The sequence below is a fragment of the Eptesicus fuscus genome, chromosome 18 (genome assembly GCF_027574615.1).
Source record: "Eptesicus fuscus isolate TK198812 chromosome 18, DD_ASM_mEF_20220401, whole genome shotgun sequence".
Taxonomy (NCBI): Eukaryota; Metazoa; Chordata; class Mammalia; order Chiroptera; family Vespertilionidae; genus Eptesicus; species Eptesicus fuscus.
This window is the reverse complement of record NC_072490.1, coordinates 32950361-32976032: the sequence shown is the minus strand read 5'-3', so window position 1 is coordinate 32976032 and position 25672 is coordinate 32950361. Positions and strand designations below refer to the sequence as shown.

The 25672-nt window shown below is 39.2% G+C and overlaps 1 protein-coding gene across 2 annotated transcripts in view; it reads right to left on the bottom strand.

Annotated features, from left to right (window-relative positions):
• Nucleotides 1-25672, bottom strand: part of RASA2 (RAS p21 protein activator 2) — a 117804-nt gene that overhangs the window by 17016 nt on the left and 75116 nt on the right. For both annotated transcript variants that reach the window (XM_054729596.1, XM_054729597.1), the window contains exons 8-17: nucleotides 23917-23993; nucleotides 22831-22932; nucleotides 13509-13665; nucleotides 11854-12002; nucleotides 10930-11044; nucleotides 10423-10497; nucleotides 9605-9728; nucleotides 7032-7138; nucleotides 4328-4411; nucleotides 3817-3894 (exon numbers count right to left, since the gene is read on the bottom strand). In XM_054729596.1, the coding sequence (XP_054585571.1) occupies nucleotides 3817-3894; nucleotides 4328-4411; nucleotides 7032-7138; nucleotides 9605-9728; nucleotides 10423-10497; nucleotides 10930-11044; nucleotides 11854-12002; nucleotides 13509-13665; nucleotides 22831-22932; nucleotides 23917-23993 (1068 nt within the window). The remainder of the gene's footprint in view (nucleotides 1-3816; nucleotides 3895-4327; nucleotides 4412-7031; nucleotides 7139-9604; nucleotides 9729-10422; nucleotides 10498-10929; nucleotides 11045-11853; nucleotides 12003-13508; nucleotides 13666-22830; nucleotides 22933-23916; nucleotides 23994-25672) is intronic.

The window sequence follows — 25672 nt, the reverse complement described above, 5'->3', positions numbered from 1 at the left end:
CTACTTCTAGGACTATATCCCAAGAAACTAGAAACATCAACCAGAAGGATATATGCACCCCTATGTTCATAGCAGCACAATTCATCATAGCTAAGATTTGGAAACAGCCTAAGTGCCCATCAGCAGATGAGTGGATTAAAAAACTGTGGTACATCTACACAATGAACTACTACGCTGTGGTAAAAAAAGAGGGAATTCTTACCATTTGCAACAGCATGGATGGAACTGGAGAGCATTATGCTAAGCGAAATAAGCCAGTCAGAGAAATATAAATATCACATGATCTCACTCATTTGTGGAATATAATGAACAATATAAACTGATGAACAAAAACAGATCCAGAGACAGAGAAGCATTGATCAGACCGTCAAACCTCAGAGGGAAGGTAGTGGAGGGTGGGGGTAAGGGGGAGAGATCAACCAAAGGACTTGTATGCATGCATATAAGCCTAACCAATGGACACAGACACCGGGGTGGGAGGGGAGTGAGGGCATTAGTAGTGGGGGTGAGGGGGGGCAATGGGGGGACAAGGACACATATGTAATACCTTAATAAGGAAAAAATAAAATAAAATAAAATAAAATATAGCATATAACTTTTAAAACTATGAAAACTGAATTCTGAAATACTGGTCCCAATGATTTTAGATATAGGATTGTAAACCTATATTATAGGTAAGGGATCTCCAAACTATGGCTCTTTAGGCCAGATTTAACCTACAGCCTGTATTTGTAAGGCCTGTGAGTTAAAATATTTTTAGAGAGTTGTAAAAACAAAGACAAAAATGAAGAATATGTGGCAGAGCCCTTTTGTGTCCATCAAAGCCTAAAATACTCCTCTCTAGCCCTTTTCAGAGAAGAGTTTGCTGACCTCTACTATATATAATTGACTTTAGCCCTGACAGTACTTCACAGGAATGACTGAAGTACAACTGAGTTCTCTGGAATAAGCTGAATCTAATCATAATTTATAAACTCCCTGTGAAAAGTGTGGGAATGTGGTGGCTCAGGAAAATCTAAAGTACCCATCTCTAGCAATGGCAAGCCACCCAGTGAAGAGCATTTAGCTTGTAAATATGCTCCCGCCTTGTCAAGAGCTTCTTGGCATGTGGCTTTCATGGGAAAGGCAAATTAGTAGTTCAAGAAATAATTCTTGTTCCTAGAGAGGAATCCTATTGTGTCCCATAAATGAACTATATGTTTAGTCCTTGCCTTTTCACTCTTTTTTTTAAAAAGATTTTTTATTGATTTTTAGAGGAGAGGGAGAGAGAGAGAGGAGGGAAGAGAGAGAGAGAGAGAGACAGAGAGAGAGAGAGAGAGAGAGAGAGAGGGGGGGAGAGGGAGGAGAGAGAGAGAGAGGGGGGAGAGAGAGAGAGAGAGAGAGAGAGAGAGACAGAGAGAGAGAGAGAGAGAGAGAGAGAGAGGGAGGAGAGAGAGAAAGCGCGCGCGTGTGTGAAAGCGATTGGTTGCCTCCCGCAGGGTGTCCCACCTGGGCTGGGGGTTGAACCTGCAACCCAGGTACATATCCTTGGCTGGGAATCGTATCGAGACCCTTAGGAGCCAATGCTCTAACCACAGAACTACACCAACCAGGGCAGTCCTTACTTTTTTCTTTGTACTTTTCTATGTTGTCCCATTTAGAACTAAAAAACAAAACAAAACAAAGTACATTCCAATAAGGATGATATTGAGGCACCAGTGCCTAATGTAAAGTAGAATTTGTGGGAACAGCCATTTTCTCCTAAAACTGGCTGTGAATTACCCGCCAGAACCCACATTCTTCAGTGGGATGTTTATTTCTAGTTTGCTGGAAGGAAATCTTGGCAAGTGAAAGAATGAGAACAGAGTTTCTCCTGCATTACATGTGTGTGGGTGATGCAGAAGGCGTATCTCAGGGAACTAAAGAAGTGTCCTATCACATCTTTAGTTCTCACTGTAGACCACCCGCTAATGGAGTGTAACAGACTTATCTGAAGGTTTCATTTCTTAATTTTGCCTGAAGGCACTGATTTATTTAACAAATATTTATATAATTACATTTATTTGTTATATACATAAGGAACTACGGGGTAAATACAGTTAGACAAAGTGAAAGAAAACACAATACAAGATGGACTATAGGGTCCAGTGTGCTCAGGGCTATCCTTGTCTATAACTGTGGTCCCAACATGTCAAATAGGATTCCGTTTTGCTCTTGAAAGTATCCAGGTTTGGACATGAAATTATATGGTCATTTGTTTATAAGACCTATCCAGGTTCACTTCCTAAATTCTGTGGGACTAGCATAGGATTCAGAGTTATAACCTATTCTCTTCTGGAGCAGTGGCCAATGTCACTAGTGAGAATAATTCAAGCGAGAAGTTTGGGTTTATAAGCTTTTGCACTTTATAGCACTGCACATATCCAGACTTAGCTAGTGAATAATACAGAGAACTCCTATATCAGGGCAAAATAGCCTATGCTAGCTTAGGAGCCTAGAACCAAATCTGGCAGGAGACAGGCTATGGTGATAGCCCATGAGAATGTGAGTGGGTGACTCAGGGCAGACGAGGAACAGACTAGACACCTGGCACCCTTACATACTTCCTCTACTGACCTTACAAGCTCAACACATTCTGATTATACCAGGGAAAATAAAATCAGATGCTGCTATGGCCTAGGTAATAAAAAATGCAAAAACAACTGTAAAACAAACACACACAGTAGATCATAATCTTGCCAACAAAAGTCTGCCTACACTGTCCCACAAGTGTTTAAACCATGTCCCATAAATAGAAGGGCAGCGTTTTCTCTGCCTATTCTTTTGAAAGACTTTCTCCTCAAAAGCCTTCTTCAATAGTTGCTTAAAATAATTTTGGTTGAGCTCGCACTATTCTAGATGAAAAGATTCTAACAGGCTTTAATTTTTTAAATTATCATTTTCATTTACTGAATCCCCGTATGAATTTTACAAGTACAAAACAAGTACAAACTTCTAAAAAATATTCTCTTGGCAATCAGCTGTGAATCATGTTGCAGAAATTGAATGAAATCTTTAAAATTTGGCTTTGCTAATTTGAATTCACTAAGTTAGAACCTTGAGAAATAAGATATAGTACTTTCTTCAAGGCAAGTTTTCTTAACCAATTTTTAGGGTATTATAGTAATACTACATTTTGTTTAGAATGATTCAAAACTAAAGACTTAAGAAATTTTAGATCCTTTCAAAACATTTTCAGTTTCTAAGTATAACAATTTTTGTATATTGCTATCATAAGTCTATATTGTTTATAAAATGTCCAGTAATTCATATATTTTTTACTACTATATATCAGACACATACTAAGTCTTTATCCCTAGACCAGAGGTTCTCAATCAGAGGAAATTTTTGTCCTTCAGGGGTCATTTGGCTGTTTAGAGACATTTTTGGTTGTCAAATTAGAGGCATGTTACTGGTGTCTAATTGTGGAGGCCAGGGATGCTGCTGAACATCCTAAAATGTACAAGATAACCCTTCACAATCTAAAATTACTTGTACTAAATTGCCAATAGTGCCACTGTTGAAAAGCCCTAAGTCTGGACACTTATAATTTGTGTTATTAAGACATTGGCAATAGTAGCTATTGCCAAAACTCATTTAGGTGTTTTCACAGCTAAAAAACCCCATAGTTTTGAATGGGACGAGAAAGGGGCGGAAAAGACAGCCTTGTTATAGTTGATGGATAGTTTTACATTATTTTTTTAAACTAAAGATTAACTCTTAGGAATATTATGAAATGTTATTTCCCAATGCTCTATGATAAGAAATGTTAATATTTCCAGAGTAAAACAATCATACCTTTTTAACTGCTAGAATGTATCCTTCCTCTTGAAACATTTTGAAAAATTCACACATGAATGTCTCCTTGAAACTTGACTAAAGAAAAAAACCCACAGGATTTATATATATTAAGTAGAGAACTAAGAATACAGTGACTATATTTTTAATAAAGCTGAGGATTAAGCCCTAAAAGGAGTCAATCATATATCTTAAGAGAGTTATAGGGCTTGGAGCTGAAGATTGCCTCAATAGCTGTTAGATGATTATGGTGCAGACGAATAAACAGGAGGCGCTAGCATCTATTTACCAGACCCACTCCCCTTCGTAGAGATATTAGTTAAAATGAATCTGTCTTTAACAGGCGACTAAGACACAGAATCTACCTAAAAGCTACAGCATCTGTGCATACTATGCATTTTTGGTTTTGCTCTGCTTTTAATTTAGAAGGGAATGAGTTGAGAGAGAAGGAATCACAGGGTAGAACTACATTTAGAAGTGTGAATACAAAGCAAGAGATGGAAAGACTTACCTTGCTTTTGGACAAACTCCCCCAGCTTCCCAAAGTCTGAATGGTTTTTGAGATGAGAGTTAATGTTCTAATTGTCGGTGCATCCTAGAGAATGTAAAAAAGACACAAAACTCCCGTTAAGTTTAAAAAAACAGAATTTGTATAAAAAGTAGAACAGAGTGAATGGGCTAAATTGCTCTACAAACAATGACTCAAAAATGTTCATTTAAAGCAATGTCGTTAGAATCTCGCTAAGGATGGGCACAATTCATTGGACTAAGGAATAAAAAGACTAAAGAAGCCACATATAATTGACAATTCCTCCAAAAGTAACTATATTTATGATGTGTCACTTTTGAAAGCTATAATTTAATCAATATTACATATATGTTGTTTTGTATAGTAAGGCAGCTTGAATTACCTAATAAATTGTATTCACTTTTGAAATGTCAATAGAATCTTTTTTCTACCTTATAACTTAAAATGGTAGTTCCCAATCCACTTGTAAACATATTCAATAATTTATATGGTTTATGCAATCAAGACTTTCCACCTGGAAGCAAAGACCTAAATTAAAATTAGGCAATGAGAAGTCACCTACTTCATATATGATCTAAGCAGAGGGTAACTATTTGGGTCTATTATCCAAGGTGGAAAGAGTGGCCTATAGTGTCAATATTAATATAACCCATGTTTTAAAATTAGTGTTTTTTAGAAATTATTCATTCATGTGTGTATATACACACATGTGTACATGCCTGAGTGCCCGTGTTTTAGCAGCAGTCCTAGCTCACTTTTGATTTATTTCTTAGTAAAACTACACTCACCTATTTATTCTTTAATCTTCTGCAATCTGATTTTCTTCTTCTCTTTTACTATACTAAAACTGGCTTCTCAAAATTCGCACAACTTCTAAATGTAAAATCCAATGAACTTTCATTAGTTTTCCTCCCCAACTACTCTATAATTTCAGTACTGGTCTTGAAATTATAATTTCAGTACTGGTCTTGAAAAGGTTCCTGGGGTCATCACTTGCTCTCAATTTGTATAGGATGAATTGTCTATACTTCTTACCTGCTGCTAATCAGGTATTAGTTTTAGATTTATATATGTAGCTTTAGATTACATACCTTATGTACTTGCCCCATTTCCCCAATTAGAATGAAAGCTTCTTAAAAAGAAGGGATAAGGTTATACTTAAAAACAAACAATATATCCAGTATAGAGCAGACCTTCTGGCATATGAAAAGTGATCTAAAATAATAAGAGTTTATGCTTAGAAGGACTTTACTGCAACATCTGTTTCAGGAATATGCAAACTAAAGTCTGAATATAAGGCAGGGTCATAAGCTCAGAGGTAGGAGTTCCATTTATGTCCAGAGCACTGCTGCGAAGCTTTTGCTTCCCGAGTTCAGTACAGCTTCAGCGACAGAGTCATAGACAGAACAGCATGTGGACAACAGGACACTGGCCCTCTCACTGCTGCAGCTACTCACAGACCGTTTGTTCTTTGACAAGAAAGGAATGTTGCTGCCAAGGCAGCATGGTCCATTCAGTTCTCAGTTAAATGAGTAGCCAATGTCAAGAGGAGTAGCCCTCAGAGCCCAGTTTAACCGCCAAGACCACAGTCCTCTATACACTGTATCAGTCAGTGAGTTTCCTAAGGGCAGGGAGGTCTTTCTCATCGTGGCCTCATGGCCAGTGCTGAGCAGTGTTTGATACAGTATAGGTGCTCCAACATCTGACTGCCTAAGAGGGGTAAGCTCACACGCTGGGCAGACTGACTGAGTCAGAATTTGGTTTAATTCCATTCAAACTGAGTGAGATCAAATAATAATTTATTAGTTGTTTGACCTTGGAGATGTTACTGAATTGTGATTTGCTTATCCGCAAATGGGGATGATAATAGAATTTAACTCATAGGGTTATTGGGAGGACTAAGTTAAAACATATAAAGTACCCAGAACAAAGCCTAGTACAAAGTAAGAACTAAATAAATTTTGGCTATTATTATTTGTTATACATATCAACAATAAAAGCAATCAGATAAGATTATAAAAATATTTGGGACATAAAAGGTTAAAGAATTAGCAGAAATACACTGTATGAGAATGAAACACAAACAGGAAAAATAAGGAGCTTTAAAGCGTTAAGAGATGTACATCTATGTGGTGCAGACTCCTGTTTAAGTAATTAAATAGGACTTCACAACAAAAAGATTATATGCTTTAAAAGAGTTTTAAATTTCATAGTTACAATAGTATCTCAGGTGAATAAAAAGCAAAAATATGGAGATACGAAAAAAATTATGTTCCAATGAAAGTTTCTAAACCTTTTAGAAATGAGCCTCTTTAAACTTCTGTAAGATTTAAAAGTATCTGCAAGGTTAAACTAACCATATAACTAATTTAAAAAACTACCCTTGTATTATGGAAATTTACAAACATACACAATAGCAGATGGAAAATGTAATGAATCTTCTTTGTATCCATCACCAAGCTTCAGTAATTATCAATATTTTATTACTCTGTGTAATATGTTTTAACAGCAATAACAAAAATAGAATTTTCAGCCTTCTCTAAAAGACTAAAATGGCCAAGAAAAATGCCCAGTGAATTTAAGTATAAGAAAACATAGCTAAGTGAAAGTGGCCTATTTTACCTTTTCTTCATTTTAATAAAAATAAATAAAAATGGAATAAAGCTTTGAGAAGAACAACACTTACTGGATGGTGAGGTCGCAAATGAAAAGTATGAGGTGATACTACGGCTACAGCAAAGAAACGAAGAAATACAAAGCTGCTCACTGCAGAATACTGAACATGAGGGTCATCTGCAGGAAAAAAATGGTGAAATGTCATGCACAAAAACACTGAATTAAAAAACAAAGATGACAAAGTAAAAAATATTGAGAAAACATGTAAACTAAATAGGAAATCAATATAATTTGCCTAGTCAGGACTGAATTGATGAAATGATAGTGATGATTATGACTAAATTAAAAGAAAAAATCCTATGACTAAAAAAAGAAATCTAAAAGCACTAATAAAATGAAAGGCAAAGCTGCTAGATTTTCAGAAATATTTTAATTTGGAAACACTTCTTTCCTCAATCTGCAAGAAGAGACTCCTGAAATTACAACAAAAATGAAAGTAGTATCTAGCACTACCTAGTGGCAATACTGAATCCCTGAAGACCTGGATAGGAGATTTTCAGTTTTAGGTTATTGTTTTAATTTTCCCCTCAAAAATCTAGATAATATCAAAGACTATGCCATTAAAACAATTAGGCTAAAATCTTTACTTTTAAAAAACTATCCATATTCCATACAAAACCGCAAATGAAATGGAGACGACTTGGGTTTGATCATTAACCTACAGCTTTCGTTTCAGACTGGAGTCTATACTTAACCCAACCATCAGATGGGAAAGAAGCAGGTGGGGAGAGCAAGAATGTCTGGATTTGGTTTGAGTTTTAATTCTTCTAAGTCACTCAAAAGGCAGTCACGGACAAGTCATTTATTTGTAATTCTTCAATACTACCTGCCCCCCACTCATTGCTTCCCCCCTTCCCAACCCATCTTTTTCCCAGAGTGATAAGGACAAATGAGAAACTATAAAAATACTTGGTAATAAGAATATCACTACTATAATCAACTGAGGATATGAAGACATTAATATTTAAGTCAACAACAAGTCAGTCAAGGAGATACTTGTGCACTTATGAAAAATAAAAAATGTGTTTTAGATTATTTACATAAATAAGAATCAAACAGATAAAGCATATTTTAGGCCAAGATCACTGGGTAGAGTACTGTGACTACTGCACACTTTGGAATAGACTAGACCCAGGTTTGAGAACCTGCTTGCCCACTGGCCATGTCATGGATCTTGTGCAATTTACTTAAATTTCTCTAAACCTGTTTCATTATCTACCTAAGGAGACCAATACCTGCCTCATGAGGTACTGTGTAGATGAGAGTAGGAGATAATATAGGCTAGCATGTGTCTGTTCAGTCATTAAGCATTCAATGTGGTTACCATGATCTAACTCACCAAAATGTAATTTCAGTCAGTATTTCATCTTTCCATATGTTAATGTCTCTGCTCCTCTTATTTTTGTTTCAAAGTACTTAGGAGAGGTTAAGTGTTTACATCTTCACTATAATTAGTAAAGTCATCTAGGTCTTAATTTATCTACATGCTAGTTGGACAATTCAGCCCCACCACTTTAGCACTGGGTAAATTTAGTGGAAGGTCAGGTAACTGCACACACATGTGTACACATTCATACACTTAAAAGAACGTGATATGCCCTAGCTGGTATGGCTCAGTTAGTTGGCGTGTCACCTGGTACACCGAAAGTTTTCAGGTTCAATCCCCAGTCAGGGCACACACAGGAGGCAACTGATCAATGTTTTACTCTCAAATTGACATCTCTCTCTGTCTCCCTCTCCCTCTCGCTCTTCCTCTCCCTTCCTCTTTTTCTAAAATCAATAAAAACAACAACATCTCTTCAGATGGTTATAGAAATAAACTTAAGGTTTCACACAGCTGGGTAAGACTGATAATTTAAGTAGCTGCCTTATCTCCTCCCCATTTGCCCTATTCCAGGTAGATCGGGAAAGACAGCTATAGCAAGTTTACTTACTTATCAGATATGCATATAATTAGAATACTTCCAAGTATTGACAACCAGAGACAGCAACTCTTAATTTTACAAAATGTTTCTACTAAGCAAAGCCTTGACACTACTGCTGTGCAAAATTAAAGCACGCCAGTTACTGACATATGTACCTCAAAATTCTATGTATATTACAACAGATGTTTTTAATCTGTAAAAATCTATCACCCCCAAAACCTATAATTCTCAAACTGTCAGATCTAGTCAGTTATATGGAACTAAAAATTCTCACTTCTGAATGTATGCAAGTAGAAAAGGGAGTTGGTACAAATAACAATGGTGTTTTTGTTTATTATATTTAACAATCTCATAAGCACCTGGTATAGAGGTTTATTTATATAATGTTATAGTTCTAAATTTTGCCTTTCTTAAAAAGAATGCTGATTTTGATTTGTAAAAGTTGTCATTATATTAAAATAAAACATAATATATGTTGTGAGATTATAAGAAAATTAAATCAGATGTTTCATTAAAAAACAAGAACTATTTTGAAAAACTAAATAAGACTGTACTTATAAACCATAAACCATTTCACATAAACCAAACACACAGTAAATCTACAAAAAATCAAATACTGAAAAAGAAAGGACATGTTTTAGTAATATAAGGCACTTACTAGGAAATCTTTGAGCAGCCATTTGCCGTAGAGAGTAAAAGATATCACACATTACAGTGGGGCAGCTCATACTTGATTTTATAATTGTACTGAATAACTTGTCTACATAGTAGCGCAGATTTTCCTGTAGGATTTAAAAAGGTAAACATTAAGATTTCGGCTTTTACACATCTTCAACAGCCTTCATGGAAAAAAAATGCAATGAAAACAAGCTCAATTAGTCAGTCACTATCTAGTATTCTAGAGCTCTGCTTCCCTTCTCTAAACTCATTCAGTTAAAGGACAATTTACATCTTGACCCCCTTTAATATATTAGATTTGGACTAGGTAGACATAAGTAATGTATGGACTAAACCACACAAGAAGCAACAGAAAGTATAACGATCCCAGGGGAAATTAGGAAAACAACTCAGATATGCAGGCACATAGACATTGTGGCACTGTTATCTACTGCAATGAAAACTTGTGACTCTTCCCAGAGGCAACTTTAAGTGTTGGCTGACAAGTCATTGTGCTACTTAGTTTGATCAGTTTGAACCTAAAGGACCAACCAGAATGAGGCTGCAACTAGATGTAGCCTTATTCTACTACTATTACTAGAGCCGAAGAGACAATCGAGAACAAAAATAAAGTGAAACTTGATGAAGAGATAACAACATTCTAAAAACTAGACATAGGAAATGCTGCTAATGGCATAGGCATTATGTAAAGAATAAAAAGCACTATTCCCTCCACGTGATATTACTACAACATAAGTGGGAGATAGGTATACTTTTAAGGCCAATTTTAACGGAATTATAAAGATAACAAGGGCTTACCTTATTATTTTCTACATTATCTCCCTCTTTCAATCTAATAGGATCAATTTCACAAGATTTTGAGGATTCACATATCTGAAGAATAGATTAATTTTTCATTTAATGCTTTTTAAAATATTTGGCAAAATGAAAATATCTTTCTGATAATACAAATTAATTGTAAAAATTAAAACTATAAACCAAGTTTAAAACCCCCATCCAGAGATAATATATACAATATTCCTGAAGAATTATATGGAAAAAAATTTTCATGTATTTGAAACTCTAGCTAAACAGAAATCCAATAACAAAAAAACTAATTATGTAGATTATACTATAATGTGTCCTTTGAGTAAAATTCCACTGATGAAACAGTAGATAACTTATTTTACTTCTAAAGTGCTTAGCCTTATTCTTTCAGTAATACATGAATGGGTATATCATTCCCATCAATAGATCACTAAATGAAACAGATGCTATAAGGCCATGCAAACTGCTGTTATCCGAGTATGTATATTCATTCCGTACCTCATCTAGAATAGGTTTTAATGTTACTTTCAGGTAGTGCCCTCCCACTATTTTCATCATCTCATCTAGACATCGGGTAGCCAAGGAATTTCCTCTAAAAATTGTGTTTGCATCTCTGAAATACAAATAGAAATAAGGTGAAAACAAATGTACTAAACAATGGCTGTCAAATCAATAATATGAGATATCTGACTTGGTCATATATACAATCTTAGTAATTTTTACCATCCATTTAAAAGCTTGCTGCCATTAGAATTTTCAAACTTATAAAAACTATTTAATGAAAATATAAGAAAACAATAAAAAAAAAAGAAAGCATCGGATGGAGTAGCTCAGTTGGTTAAGTGCTGTTCTGTGCACTGAAAGGTTGCTGGTCTGATCCCCAGTTGGGGTGGGGTACGGAGGGTAACAGATCAATGTTTCTCTCTCACATTGATAGTTTCTCTCCCCCCTCCCCCCTTTTCTAAGGATATCCTTGGATGAGAATTAAAAAGAAAGCAAGCATATTTGTGTGTATAACAACAGTCTAAGACTGTGACGGGAACAGGAAGCCACCAGATTGTTTTTTTTTAATAATGTCACACCTGTGCACATAAGGGTAATACATAATGGACAAGGAAAAAGAAACTTCTGACCTGGTATTTTGCAGCATGTGAATCATTATAATAAGAAGCAAAGACTAGAAATAGGAAAATTTGACACCGAGTTAAAAAAACACACACACCTGTTATTAATTGTTAATTTTACGGTTGGTGGATACTGTTTGCTAACTTAAAGAACTTCCTTTTATTACATGCTAAGCAGTTCTTTATACTATGATACAGTAAAGCTGGTCAACACAAAAGAAATAAGATTACAGAAACAGTTTGAAAAACTAAGGTTTAAATTCAATAACACATAATTAACATTTAATATATCTCTTACTGTGTATCCTTCAAGTCTAATTCAGCCACTGCAGTGGCAAAAGGAACAAGTTTATCATGGTGCAGTAACAGTCGTACAAGGGGCAAAACAGCATCATTTTTATCTCGACATATTTCACCCAAAATGTAAGCAGCTGAGGCAGATATTGGCTGGAATATAGAAAGGTAGAAAACAGCACAAAATCAAGAAAATGTAACTAAATGTTCAATCACTTAGATGTAAAAGTAATTCAAATATGTTCATCCTATCTAATAAAGAGGTAATATGCAAATTGACTGTCACTCCAACACAGAAGATGGCCACCCCATGTGGGCACAAGATGGCTGCCACAAGATGGCCTGCAGGGGAGGACAGTTCGGGGGGGACCCAGGCCTGCAGGGGAGGGCAGTTGGCGGGGGACCAGGCCTGCAGGGGAGGGCAGCTGGGGGCAACCAGGCTGGCAGGGGAGGGCAGTTAGGGGCAATCAGGCTGGCAGGGGAGCAGTTGGGCATCAATCAGGCTGGCAGGGAAATGGTTAGGGGATGATCAGGCTGGCAGGCAGAAGCGGTTAGGGGCAATCAGGAAGGCAGGCAGGCAGGCAGTCAAGCAGTTGGGAGCCAGCAGTCCTGGATTGTGAGAGGGCAGTTGAACATCCCTCGAGGGGTCCCAGATTGGAGAGGGTGCAGACTGGGCTGAGGGACACACACACACACACACACACACACACACACACACACACACACACCTGTGCACGAATTTCATGCACCGGGCCTCTAGTCTCTTTAAATAAAAGCCTAAGTGACCGTTAGGATGGAATGACTGGTTGCTATGATGCGCACTGACCACCAGGGAGCAGATGCTCAATGCAGGAGCTGTCCCTTGGTCAGTGTGCTCCTACAGCGGGAGCGCCGCTCGGCCAGAAGCCGGGCTCATGGCTGGCGAGCGCAATGGCGGTGGTGGGAGCCTCTCCCGCCTCCGCAGCAGCGTTAAGGAGTGGTGAATCAAGTGGTAAGGAGTGAGCAGGTGGGTGGTAAGGAGTGACAGGCGGGCATTAAGGAGTGAGCAGGCAGGTGGTTAGGAGCAAGCAGGTGGACGGTAAGAAGCGAGCAGGCGGGCGGTTAGGAGTGAGCAGATGGGCGGTTAGGAGCAAGAAGGCGGGTGGTTAGGAGCAAGGAGTCCCGGATTGTGAGAAGGATGTCTGACTGCTGGATGTCCGACTGCAGGGATTGGGCCTAAACTGGCAATCGGACATCTCCTGAGGGGTCCCGGATTGCCAGAGGGCGCAGGCCAGGCTGAAGAGCCCTTCCCTCTCCCCACCCTGGGCAGCAATTTCATGCATCGGGCCTCTAGTTAACTATAAGAGATAAATTTAGAACACATATAGGAATCACAGTACTGTCGTTCAGATGAACTAAATATACATATATGTATACAGGGATGGGCAAAAGTAGGTTGAGAGTAATTAATAAAGTGGGTTTACAATAATTAATAAATTAATAATACAAGAATAAACTCTGTTTCTTGTACTCACACCTGTAAACCACTTTTCCCCACTCCTGTATATATATTTTTTATTGTCTTAATAAAACTTGACACTCTGAAATCTTTTCCTCCTCGTTTACATAACTATTTTAGCTTTTTAATATCAAATCATATACTTCAACTTTTTAAAGTACCTGAACATCCGGTGATTTTAGCAGCAAAGTTTTCAAAGGACCATAGTACTCTGAAGGAAGCACATAATCTTCTGTATAACATATATTCAATCGAAGAGACCCCAGGTCATCAGTTTTAGATGACTTGTTTCCATTGTCTCTTGGTTGTAGCAAGTACCTAAAGTAAAAATACAGTTAATTCCATGTGATGATAATGAGCTGAGCATCCAAGTTGGTGAGGTATATAAACAGCTAAGCTATAAAAAACTAAACCAAAAGTCATCTTAATATTTAAGGTGAGGACAATTCATAAGTAGCAGGCTATTAATTTTCCGAGGCTTAATATTGGTTATATATTGAACTAGAAAGCTATTAATAGATTTTTATACAAAAACAAAAAATATAGATAATACAAAAATTAAGATCTCAAAGGGTTGAATAAGAGTTTGATAAGCTTGTGGGTTTAATTTTTAAAAAAATTTCTTTATTGATTAAGGTGTCACATATTTGTCCTCATCCCCCCATTCCCATCCCATACCCCTCCCAACGGATGCCCCCACCCCCCTGTTGTCCTTAACCATTGGTTAGGCTTGTATGCATGCACACAAGTCCTTTGGTCGATCTCTCCCCCCTACCCCCACCCTCCCCTACCCTCCCTCTGAGGCCCAACAGTCCGATCGATGCCTCCTTGTTTCTGGGTCTGTTCTTGTTCATCAGTCTATGTTGTTCATCATTTCCCCTAGATGAGTGAGATCATGTGTTACTAGAAATATACTTATAAGAACCGAATGTGAGATGAGCAATAATAGTTACGCTGACAGGCAAATGAATCAGTCTGTAGTAAGTTTCTTTCTGGACCAACAGTTCTTTTGAGACCCAATTTCAATGTCCACCAGTTCCTTATGTGTACATGTTGGCACTGACTTTTCAGCTCTGGATGATGGACAAATGGTGGTAATGCAGGTCCGACTCCCTCTGGTTTGGTCTCGCCCGGACCCAGGGGCGCGCGGCCTCACCCGGACCTGGGACCCAGCATCACCCAGGCCCCGGGGTGCATGGCCTCACCCGGACCCAGGTGTGCGCGGCCTCACCCGGTCCCGGGATCCAGCCTCACCTGGACCCAGGGGCGCGTGGCCTCACCCAGACCCAGGGGCACGGCCTCACCCGGACCCGGGACCCGGCCTCACCCGGATCCAGGGGCGCACGGTCTCACCCGGACCCGGGATTCAGCTACACCCAGACCCAGGGGCACGTGGCCTCACCTGGACCCAGGAGCGCATGGCCTCTCCCTGATCCAGGGGCGCGGCCTCACCCGGACCCGGGACCCAGCCTCACCCGGATCCAGGGGCGCGCGGCCTCACCCAGACCTGGGACCCCAGCCTCACCTGGATCCAGGGGTGCACGGTCTCACCCGGACCCGGGATCCAGCTTCACCCGGACCCAGGGGCGCGTGGCCTCACCCGGACCCGGGATCCAGCCTCACCCGGACCCAGGGGCGCGTGGCCTCACCTGGACCCGGGACCCAGCCTCACCCGGATCCAGGGGCGCATGGCCTCACCTGGACCCAGGGGCGCGTGGCCTCGCCTGGACCCAGGGGCGCGACCTCGCCCTGACCAACTCAGATCCAGGGGCATGGCCTCACCCGGATCCAGGGGGGCGCGGCCTCGCCCGGACCCGGGACCTAGCATCACCCAGATCCAGGGGCGCATGGCCTCACCCGGTTCCAGGGGCGCGTGGCCTCGCCCGGACCCAGGGGCGTAGCCTCACCCGGACCCGGGACCCAGCGGGGCCTCGTCTTCTTGATCCCAATTCCTGTCGGTCAATTCCCTCTCAGCAATTCCCTCGGCCATTTTCTCAAAACTCCGGGGCGGCTGCCGCGGAACTCACTGGGCGGCGGGCTCGGCGAAGCTCCAGTGCGCCTGGTGCGCGGCGGTGGGCTGGTCCGAGGTCGCTGTGGCGGCACTCGGGTCTGCAGCGGTGACCAGTCGCCGGGCGAGTGCACCTGGATCCGGGACCCAGCGGGGCCTCGTCTTCCCGATCCCAACTCCCATTGGTCAATTCCTTCTCAGCAATTCCTCTGGCCATTGTTCTGGATGGTGTCTGCTCTGTTTTCCAGTTGTAGTTTCAAAATTGTTGTGGTAGGCAACAATCAGGCATCTGCCCTATGCCGCCATCTTGGTCCTCCAGAAGATTCTTAAGTAACCTTATAAATGTGGTTCTGAACATTGTGTCATCCATTAGTTTACTTTCCTTCATCCCTTCTATTCGTGGCCTGCTTTGGTGTCTTCACCTTTTGGCTGCCTCCCTATAGCTCAGCTTCCCCAATCTCCCTAGGTGGTCGCTCTTGATACCCCACTTTGTGGGTGAGTGCAAAGTCTTGGTGTTGTTAAGCCTTGATTGCTGTTGGTACACTGGGAGGATTTGACCTCCAGTCCAATTGGCTGTGAGGATCAGCTGTGTCTATGCCGGGAGACAGCCTTATTCAACTAGACTTGCAAAATTGTAAAAGCCTCTGTGCTCAGCTTGGATGGGGCGGAGTTTCAGGGTGGAGCCTACAGCCTTGGCTTCCCGTCAGCCCCGCCCTATGAGGTTCCTGTGTCTCAGTGTCCCTCTGTACTCCCTGCAAACACCTCTGAGAGAAAAGCGCCCTGGAGTTTCGCCTGCTGCCAAACAGTCTAGTCTCTCCCCCAATGAATCTGGATTCCCAGATTCTCACCTGGAACTGGGTTTCAGTGTAGTTGGAACTGGGTCTCAGCGCAGTCTGGCGCTTTTGTCTCCTTCCCACCAGGGCAATTCAGAGGCACAGTCAACAGACCATCCTCAGCGCGCATTCCCGTGCGCGCCTCCGGTGCTCTGCCTTTCGCCACTTCTCTGCATTTCCATCTTATAGCCCAGATTCCCCCAGTATGAGCCTGGCTTTCCAGGGTCTTGCCCGGAACTGGGGTTCAGTGCAGTCAGAACTGGGGTTTAGCACGGTCCAGAGCTTTTGTCTCCTTCCCGCTAGGGCAATTCAGCGGCACAGGCAACAGACCGTCCTCTGCGCGCATTCATGTGCACGCCTCCGGAGCTCTGCCTTTTGCCGCTCCTCTGTGTTTCTGCCCCACAGCCCAGATTCCCCCAGCATGAGCCTGGCTTCCCAGGTTTTCGCCCGGAACTGGGGTTCAGTGCAGTCGGAGCTGGGGTTCAGCGCAATCTGGAGCTTTTATCTCCTTCCTGCTAGAGAACGCCGGCCAGGCCGTCAGCTGCCCCTTCCTCTCTGGCTCCATCCTCCCCGCACGCGCGCGTGCTCGTGTCTCTGCCCGTGTCTCTATACCTCAGGCTTTTACGGCTCCTCTGATTTTCCTTGTGGTTTTCTCTTTCCTTCTAGTTGTGGGCATTTCAGTCAGCCAGCTTTCCTGTGGTTCTGGATGATGTCCGTTTTGACTTTTAGTTGTATTTTTGAAATTGTTGTGCCAGGCTGTAGGTTAGGTGTTTAACCTATGCCGCCTTCTTGGTTTCTCCGTAGGTTTAATTTTTAATTCAATTATTATCAAAATTATTTTTTTTTACCAACTAAATTTAAGAAATATGCATTTAGTTGAAATAGACACACTACACAAAAAGGCATAAGTGATCTTGTTGTAAATTCTTTTTTTTTAAATTTATCTTTATTGTTGAAAGTATTACAGATGTCCCTTTGTTAGTTTGTTTATTTATTTTCCCACTGACCCTCTTCACCCTGCCCCTGCCCCTCACAGGCTTGTTGTAAATTCTTTATGCAAAAATTTGAACTTACTTTTTAAAGAAAATTAGTGATTCAAAGTTTATAAATAGATTTTTATATTATTAGAGTAACTGTGTAACCACTGAAAATGTTTATTTGTAAAAATCAGATTTACATTTTTTTCAGTTAAAAGGCAAAAAAAAAAGTAAAATAGAGACAGCTTAAGTATCCATGGAAAGAAAAATGTTTAGAAGTCAAGATGCTTGTAGGACCAAAACCTGAAATTTAATAGGTACTTTCAAAATATTTCATTGTTCTACCTATTCCTTAAAAAAAACAAACCATTTATTTTCAATGAGTAGAGAGCGCTTCAATTTTCTTTTAAATAATATTTTATAGGCAAAGGCCACTCAAATCTTTGCTGATAGCTTAAAACAGAGTATTTTTTAGTTTTAAACATATTCAAAAATATGTATGCCAAAGAACAAATTTATTATAGTACACTAGAGGCCCAGTGCACAAATTCATGCACAGGTGGGAGTCCCTCGGCCTGGCCGGTGATCAAGGTCTATGGGGGGGCCAGCCGGCCGGGGGTTGGGGCCGTGGGAGGTTGGCTGTGGGAGCACACTGACCACCAGGGGGCAGCTCCTGTGCTGAGTGTCTTCCCCCTGGTGGTCAGTGCGCATCATAGTGACTGGTCGACTGGTCATTTCCATTGTTAGGTTGTTCAGTTGTTAACAGTCACTTAGGCTTTTATATATATAGGTTAGTTAAGAACACAAACTTTGGGGTCAGAGAGTTTGGTTCAAATCCCAAACTGTGTGACCTTGAGCAAACTGCTCAATCTTTCTGTGCTTGTTTTCTTATGTTGTTAAATAAATGGATAATAATAGTGTCTAAATGATTTAATCTTTACAACAACTCTAAAGAGGTTACATAAGTAAAGCACTTAGAATAATGCCTGGTACACAGTAAACACTATGTAAATGTTATTTATATATATAACTGTTACTACTTAAATATATAAATAACTATAGATAAATATAGTTATATTATCTTTATAAATGTGATTTATTATTTTAAAACTTTGTTACAAAAGGCTCAATTTAAATTACCTGAAGGATACCTTGTAAATTAAGGAATTTTGTATAAACTAGAGCTAAAGGGAAAAACCTCAAGATGTATTAAATAGAGGCTATCTGGCATGCCTAAGGACTAGGGATAAAAAAAAAAGAAAGATCTGAAATACATTTTTTCTAGTTTTTGAATAAAGTTTTTTCAGTTTAAAAGAATAAGAAACATGAAATAAAGATAAATTATTACATGAAAGTGTCAGTGAGTTGTTCTGCACATACTTTTTTTCCATTCACAACTAGAGAGGCATAAAAGTAATCCTTATGCTCTCAGGAGTCGGTAGTTTTGACAGTCCCTTAATAGACTTAAATATCAGCATTCGGAAATTTTAACCATAAGGTTTGTATAATTGAAATTGAGGTAGGCAGGCAAAACTATAATTATTTATTCATAATGCTATATAAGCTCGAAAATAACTGCTCAAAGGCAGCTCTATAATACTTGAATATTATTTCTGATTCCATAAAGATAACCATTATCAATGGATTTTTACTAAAATAGGAGATTAAAAATTAGGTGCTCAAACTGGCAAAGCAGGAAACCAACTCATCTCAAATTAAATATTAATCTACTTTTAAATATGTATAAGTACATATTTATTTTATGTGGGGAAAAACCCCCAATCATTTGTTTTACTTACTATTTGAATCATACTTTCAAAATTAAAAGTTTTAACATGAAAATATATTTATATCTATTTGCTTTTCTTAATGTACACTTTTACAGTTTTAAATCATTTGGGTGCAAATTGTACCAATCTGTGTAATTTTACAATGGTTTTACACACATTAAGTTCTCTGACATTGAGGTAACTGGTGAAATATGATTAAACTACATTCTTTTTATTTATAACATTCCAAACAAAGGAATACTGGTACCAAAACAAACAAACAAAAAAAGGATACAGAAATTCTATATGTACTGATGCAGAATAATGGTAATGACAGCTGCAATAACTACAATGATGAGAACATGAGTTATGCCCATGGTCATAACACTTGCGGCTCACTTTACTTGAACTCATTTCACCCTTTAACAACTTTGGGGTGCAGGTATTAATTGTATTACCCCTATTTTATAGCCAAAGAAAGCAAGGCAAACAGGTGAAGTAATTTGTCCAAGGTCACACCGGTAATTAATGGCAGAGATGGATTTGGAACAAGGCATTTGGGTTCCAGAGTCTATATTCTTCTCCTTCTTTTTTGTTTTTTAGAGAAACACCTTTTAAAAAAAATATATATATATATTGATTTCAGAGAGGGAGGGAGGGGGAGATAGAAACATCAGTGATGAGAGAGAATCATTGATCGGCTGTCCCCTGCACACTCCCTACTAGGGATTGAGCCCGCAACCTGGGCATGTGCCCTTGACCAGAATCGAACCCAGGACCCTTCAGTCCACAGGCCGACGTTCTATCCACTGAGCCAAAACGGCTAGGGCCAGAATCTTAACCATGGTCAGAGAGACAACAAATACTTACTGAGATTCTACTAAATTGATAAGTGAAAAAAGCAAGGTACAGAATATGTCCCTTTGTGTAAAGAAAGGGAAAGAAAAATATATGTGTATTTGTCTGTATATACATAAAATATTTTCAAAACTCAAAACAGCTCTAACCGGTTTGGCTCAGTGGATAGAGCGTCAGCCTGCGGACTCTAGGGTCCCAGGTTTGATTCCGGTCAAGGGCATGTACCTTGGTTGCGGGCACATCCCCAGTAGGGGGTGTGCAGGAGGAAGCTGATTGAAGTTTCTCTCTCACTGATGTTTCTAACTCTCTATCCCTCCCTCTCTCCCTTCCTCTCTGTAAAAAAAATCAATAAAATATATTTATAAAAAAAAACACACAAAAAAACCCCTCAAAACAGTAGCTGCCTCAGAAGAAGGAAACTGTTTAGCTGGAGGACAGAAGCAGGTGACATATTCTGCTTTTTGAACTGTGAACCATTTAAGTATATTACTTATTCAAAAAGTCAAATAAAATTCTAGTATCTATATAGGTTCAAGTTAAAGTTAACTAATATCAACACTAACAAGCTAATCTTAACATTTCTTAGAAGTTTCAGAACAAAGAACACACATCATTACTATGGAACTGAAGAGCCAAGAAAGGAATGGGAAATGACTGAATCATGTTTAATTTGAGGATAAAATCAAATTGGAACCATCAAAAATCAGTTTTCAGACAAGGATTATAATAGATAAATACTAAGTAGAAATTCTATGAAAAATCACATTGATGCTTTTAAAACATTACTGATCATTATTCTATATCTTTCTTAATATCAAGATTAGAAAGAATATGCCTGAAGTCTTGTAAGGTACATAAAGCTTTTCTTGAGTGTTCCTGCAGTTGCCATCAATCCCACAAGGGGATGCTATAGTTCTACAAATGACAAAGGAGGCTAAGAGTTTAGTAATTTCTACTTAAAAGGAATTTAATTTCTATTTTATATCTATGGGAGTACAAATAAGTTAGCAGATGTCCCTATTTCATACTAGATAAATTTTAGCACATATACTTTGGCAAGTTATTTTAAAATACTATTGGCAAAAAAAAAATCTATAGGAATAAATTTAATTTCTGTTTGTCAGTGTTCTTCCATCCTGCCAAGGTAGTTGGACAAAGTTTTGCCACATTTGGAGGGCCTGCCTGGAGATAGTCTTACTTACTATTCAGGCTAAGTGGCACATTTCAATTTCACTTTGAGGGGCTCTAGGAGGGACAACTTACTTTTTATTTTGTAATGAGTAGTTTGGCATATTATTTTAAAGATTAAAAAAACTGAGTTCTAAATTTTCATTTTAAAATGTACAGTACTTTATGGAAGGTGAAAGAAGACATGTGGGGATGGGGGTGGGTGGGAAGGTAACAAATATTTATTAATTTTTCACAGTGACTAAGTTTAATTTTTCCCTCTCTGTGAATGCAGTTTAGAAATTATAACATACAAAACGCCACCATAAAGGTCAATAAATCTTAGATCTGTATTAGCAAGAGCTAAAAATAAAAATTTTGAGAGTCTAAAAATCAGTCTTCAAGGGATAACTGCTTGAGGACAACAGAGTCTAAAGGGAAGAATGTCTGATGGCCAATCAGGAGAGGCAGGCTCTTCTAAGGACAAATGAGATTGGTGCCCATGGTAAGAAACATTTGAAACTCATTTACAACTCCTCTTCCAGTCAACTGAAACTAAGTTCTAAAAAGTGGGCCTTAAAAGTTTAGTAAATGAGAAAAGCATGTTCTTCCACACTCAGCTGAAACCCAAGTCTAGCATGAAGGCTGCGGGGCACCCTATTGGAAAGGACAGGGTATAGAGCTTCTAAGTACCATAAACAGAACAAACAATAGCTGCACACCAATTCTGCTAAGGAAGCGAACATCAATTTAAGGCCTGAGCATTAAGTTTAGTTTAACACCAGTGTAACGTCACTATTAGAGTCATAAAAGGTAAAATAATGTTGTGACCACTGCCGACCCACCAGAGTCCTGAAAAGTGTATTAACTGAATCAGCTCAACAATACCCAGACCCTAGACATTTAGAAAATAACATCAGGGCCATCTATAGTGTGTTTCAATGGGGTGTGAAGAACCACTGGTTAGATCCCATAAACAGCTGATTCCCTACAATAAACCCTTTGCCTTCAAATATCCATAGTTTTCATGACCATTAATGAAATTTCTCAACTGCAGATGTTAATTTATGACCAAGCATTGTCTTACATGGGCAACTCTTATGTGATGTTTAAAATGTTTTCCATTTCCCCTTAGAGATAGGATTTAGTTTTTGAACAGTCTTATTCTATCTTTTTAAGCTTAGTTCCCATTATTCCCTTACATAAACCTTCCAGTCAAATTACTACTTGCTATCTTTGGACACAACTTTCTGTTTACCTCAAAATGCTCCTTCTCTGTAATACTCTCTTTCCTCTGACTTCACTAACTCAGCTGGAGCAGAGCTCATCTGGTCCCCAATATCTCCTTTAGTTTTTGAATTTAGACAATTCAGTACTTTTGTCTCAGTACCAGAGGTCAAATCACAAAACTATCAATGTACTTATACACTGAGTGGCCAGATTATTATGATCTCTGAACACATATAATCTGGCCACTCAGTGTATATCCTATATAATAAAAGGCTAATATGCAAATTGTCCCCTTGACCAGGAGTTCGACCAGCAGGCAGGCCGGCCAACTGCCCATGTCCCCTCCCATGGCCAGGCTGGCCGGACCCCACCCATGCACGAATTCATGTACCGGGCCTCTAATACACACACACACACACACACACACACACACACACACACACACACACACTGAGTGGCCAGATTATTATGCGTTCAGAGATCATAATAATCTGGCCACTCAGTGTATTTCTGCAACAATAAATTAATGACCAGATCAATTAATGTTAATGATTTTGGCTTATTTCATTATGGTTATTGTAAGCATTTATTTGCATGTACAGTATAATACAGAGAGTTCACTAGAATGTTTGTCTTCTTACCAGGCTTGATGAGAGGTATCATTTCTTAACACGTTCACAGGAACCTTAATCTCCCCTAGGAAGATATCTTGGACCAGGTTTCCATTGTTCCACAGGTCTATCCTGAAAATTTAAAACTGGCTTTATTTGTTTGCAAACAATGCTTAAGAGAACTCACACCACCAAATAGCTTCAAATTACTTTGATTTGGATTATAGCATTAATTTTACATGCTTAAAAGAGATGTTAGCATCTTCATATACCTCACTATCTAAACTAAGAAAGCAAAATATTGCAGTAGCTATTATTTATAAGCACAGAAAGTAACCATTTTAAATAGTCTAAAAGAAAGCACTTAAGTTTCTTAGTTTCAAAGTCTAGGTTTTATTTTAATATTTTAACCTGTAACAATAAGGACTACAGAGTTACTTTGTTGAATTGGAGAAAAGAAACTACAGTTTCTCAATTAGAATCAGTTAATGTGTAAAGATAGACAATTTAGAAAAATATACTACCTGATCATTCCAAACATGTGATTAACACATCCTTTAGATGAACACACCGTTAACACCACACCTATACATGCATTTACAAAAACTTTCCCCTTCCAAACAGCACAGGTATTTAAGATCTAGGAAATGGCACAAACTTCAAACACATGCACCTGTTGAGTTATCTTACAAGACTTCTTACCTCACTGAAATTTCTGTTAGACAGCAGATATGTTAAGAAGAATAAAAACATTATTTCTAATGTGTAAGGCTAATATGTAATTACTTTTCTATATATATTTTTTGCATCCATTATGCTATGATTCAGAAATTTAAGGAGCAATTAAATTTGGGAAAATTAAAAATATAATAAAATAGGTGAAAATTAGTTCATCTTTGTTTATAAAGACTAATTCTATTATAAAGACTGTTTTGTCAAGGATCATATTTTGGAAAGATAATTTGGATTTAAGTTAGATGCATGTTCCTCTAAGTTTCATCAACCAACTTGTTACAAAAGAGAATTCTATTAAGATTGGTTCACCTTTTCCAGTTAAATTTAGGATAATTTTTTGGCACAGAAAAAAGAAATTGTGTAAAACTCCAAGACACATACCTAATTTCTAGTTTTTCAATGTCCTCCTCTTCTACCTGGAACTGGGATTTTCTGGTGTAACTACTGGATCTGGTTACCTGTAAACAGAATATTCTAGTAAAAAATTTTTTTTGAAATATCTTTTTCCTTAATGAACTTAAAGTCATCACCTTTAAAATTTTTAATTTTGTTTATTATTAACAGAGGAAAATGCCTAGTAATATTTTACCCAAAAGCTAAATATAAAAATAGCCATGGAAGGATAAGGTGGTGTAAAAATATCAAAAGCAGCTCTGGCAGGGTGGCTCAATTGGTTGGAGCATCATCCCATACACCAAAAGGCTGCGGAGGCCGTTGGGCACATACAGGAGGCAACTGATGGATGTTTCCTCCCTCCCTCCCCTCTGTCCCTCTGTCCCTCCGTCCCTCCCTCCAATCCTCTCTCTGAAATCAGTAAGAGTATGAGGATTAAAAAAAAATTACCCAAAGCAACCTTGCCTCCATACCCTTCCTTATCAACTCAATATAAAGCAACATTAGGTTCCCTGGCTCATCTGTAATCTGTTGGTGACTCAATGAGTGTTGTATTTCAGTGAAGCTGCATTGTCCCGTATTTCTCAAGATCCCTTTGCCACCCTTATACTTCCTTCTCACATTTTTACTGAAAATATCAAGGCCATTGGCAGAAACTTCCTCAACTACAATCCACCTGAACATGCCCATTCCCATGAAGTCTTTTCTACTTGATGAGTTTTCTCCATCCTCTTCTCAACAAGATAATATGATCCTCCTCTTTTCTTAAACTATTCCACCCACACGTAATACACAGTAAGCATTCACTTTTTTTAAAGAGAATATTTATTTGGTAAATCACAAAGGTAGAAAAAGTAATTCCTAGAAGAAATGGGCTTCGGAAACAAATTACAGAGCAGGGGCGGGGAACCTTTTTTCTGCCAAGGGCCATTAGGTTACTTATAACATAACTAGAGGCCCGATGCACGAAATTTGTGCAAGGGGCTCAGCCCTCACAGCTCTGCCTGCCTCAGCCCTCACAGCCCCGGCTTTGTCTGGAAGGTCATTCTGTTGTTCAGTCTAATTAGCATATTCGCTCTTTATTATATAGGATTGTTAATATAATCCACTTAATATAAGTTTATGTTGCTATGAAAAAGCTCCTACATTTATTGAATTTCAAGTCCAGCCTGCGGTTGCCTTGGCAGGGCCAGGCCAAATCCCACAGGCAGGACGTTCCCCATCCCTGTTACAGAGTAAAGGAAGGGCCCAGCGAGTCTGGGAGTCAGGAAGCGAAAGGTAAGACCCCGGGAGGGTGGGGAGGAAGGGGAAGGAGAAGGGAAAGGCTCTGGCATGCTCCCAGGAAGGAACGTGCACTGGGTCCTCTTTCCTAAGGGCTTTAAGGGTTCAGATTTTAGGGGAGATTCCGGGGGAAGATCCTAATAGAACATTTAGCAGCTTTCCAGGTATGTCCTTTTAGGGTTGTGGTCTCCACTAGGTGATTTAATTACAGCTTTCTTTACCAGTTTGTTCATGTCACTCAAGGCTAAGAAAAATTCTCCCTTTAAACTATGGTCCCTTTATCGCCTTCCTTTCTCAGACAAATATCTGAAAACTATAAACCATCTTCACAACCTCCACTTCCTCACCACCCACTCACTACAGTAACTCTTCCTATCTGACTTCCTCACAGGTCACCCGCCTAAAACCCTGCTCTTAATCACCAAGTCGGATGATGGATTCTTAGTTCTCACCTTCACTGACC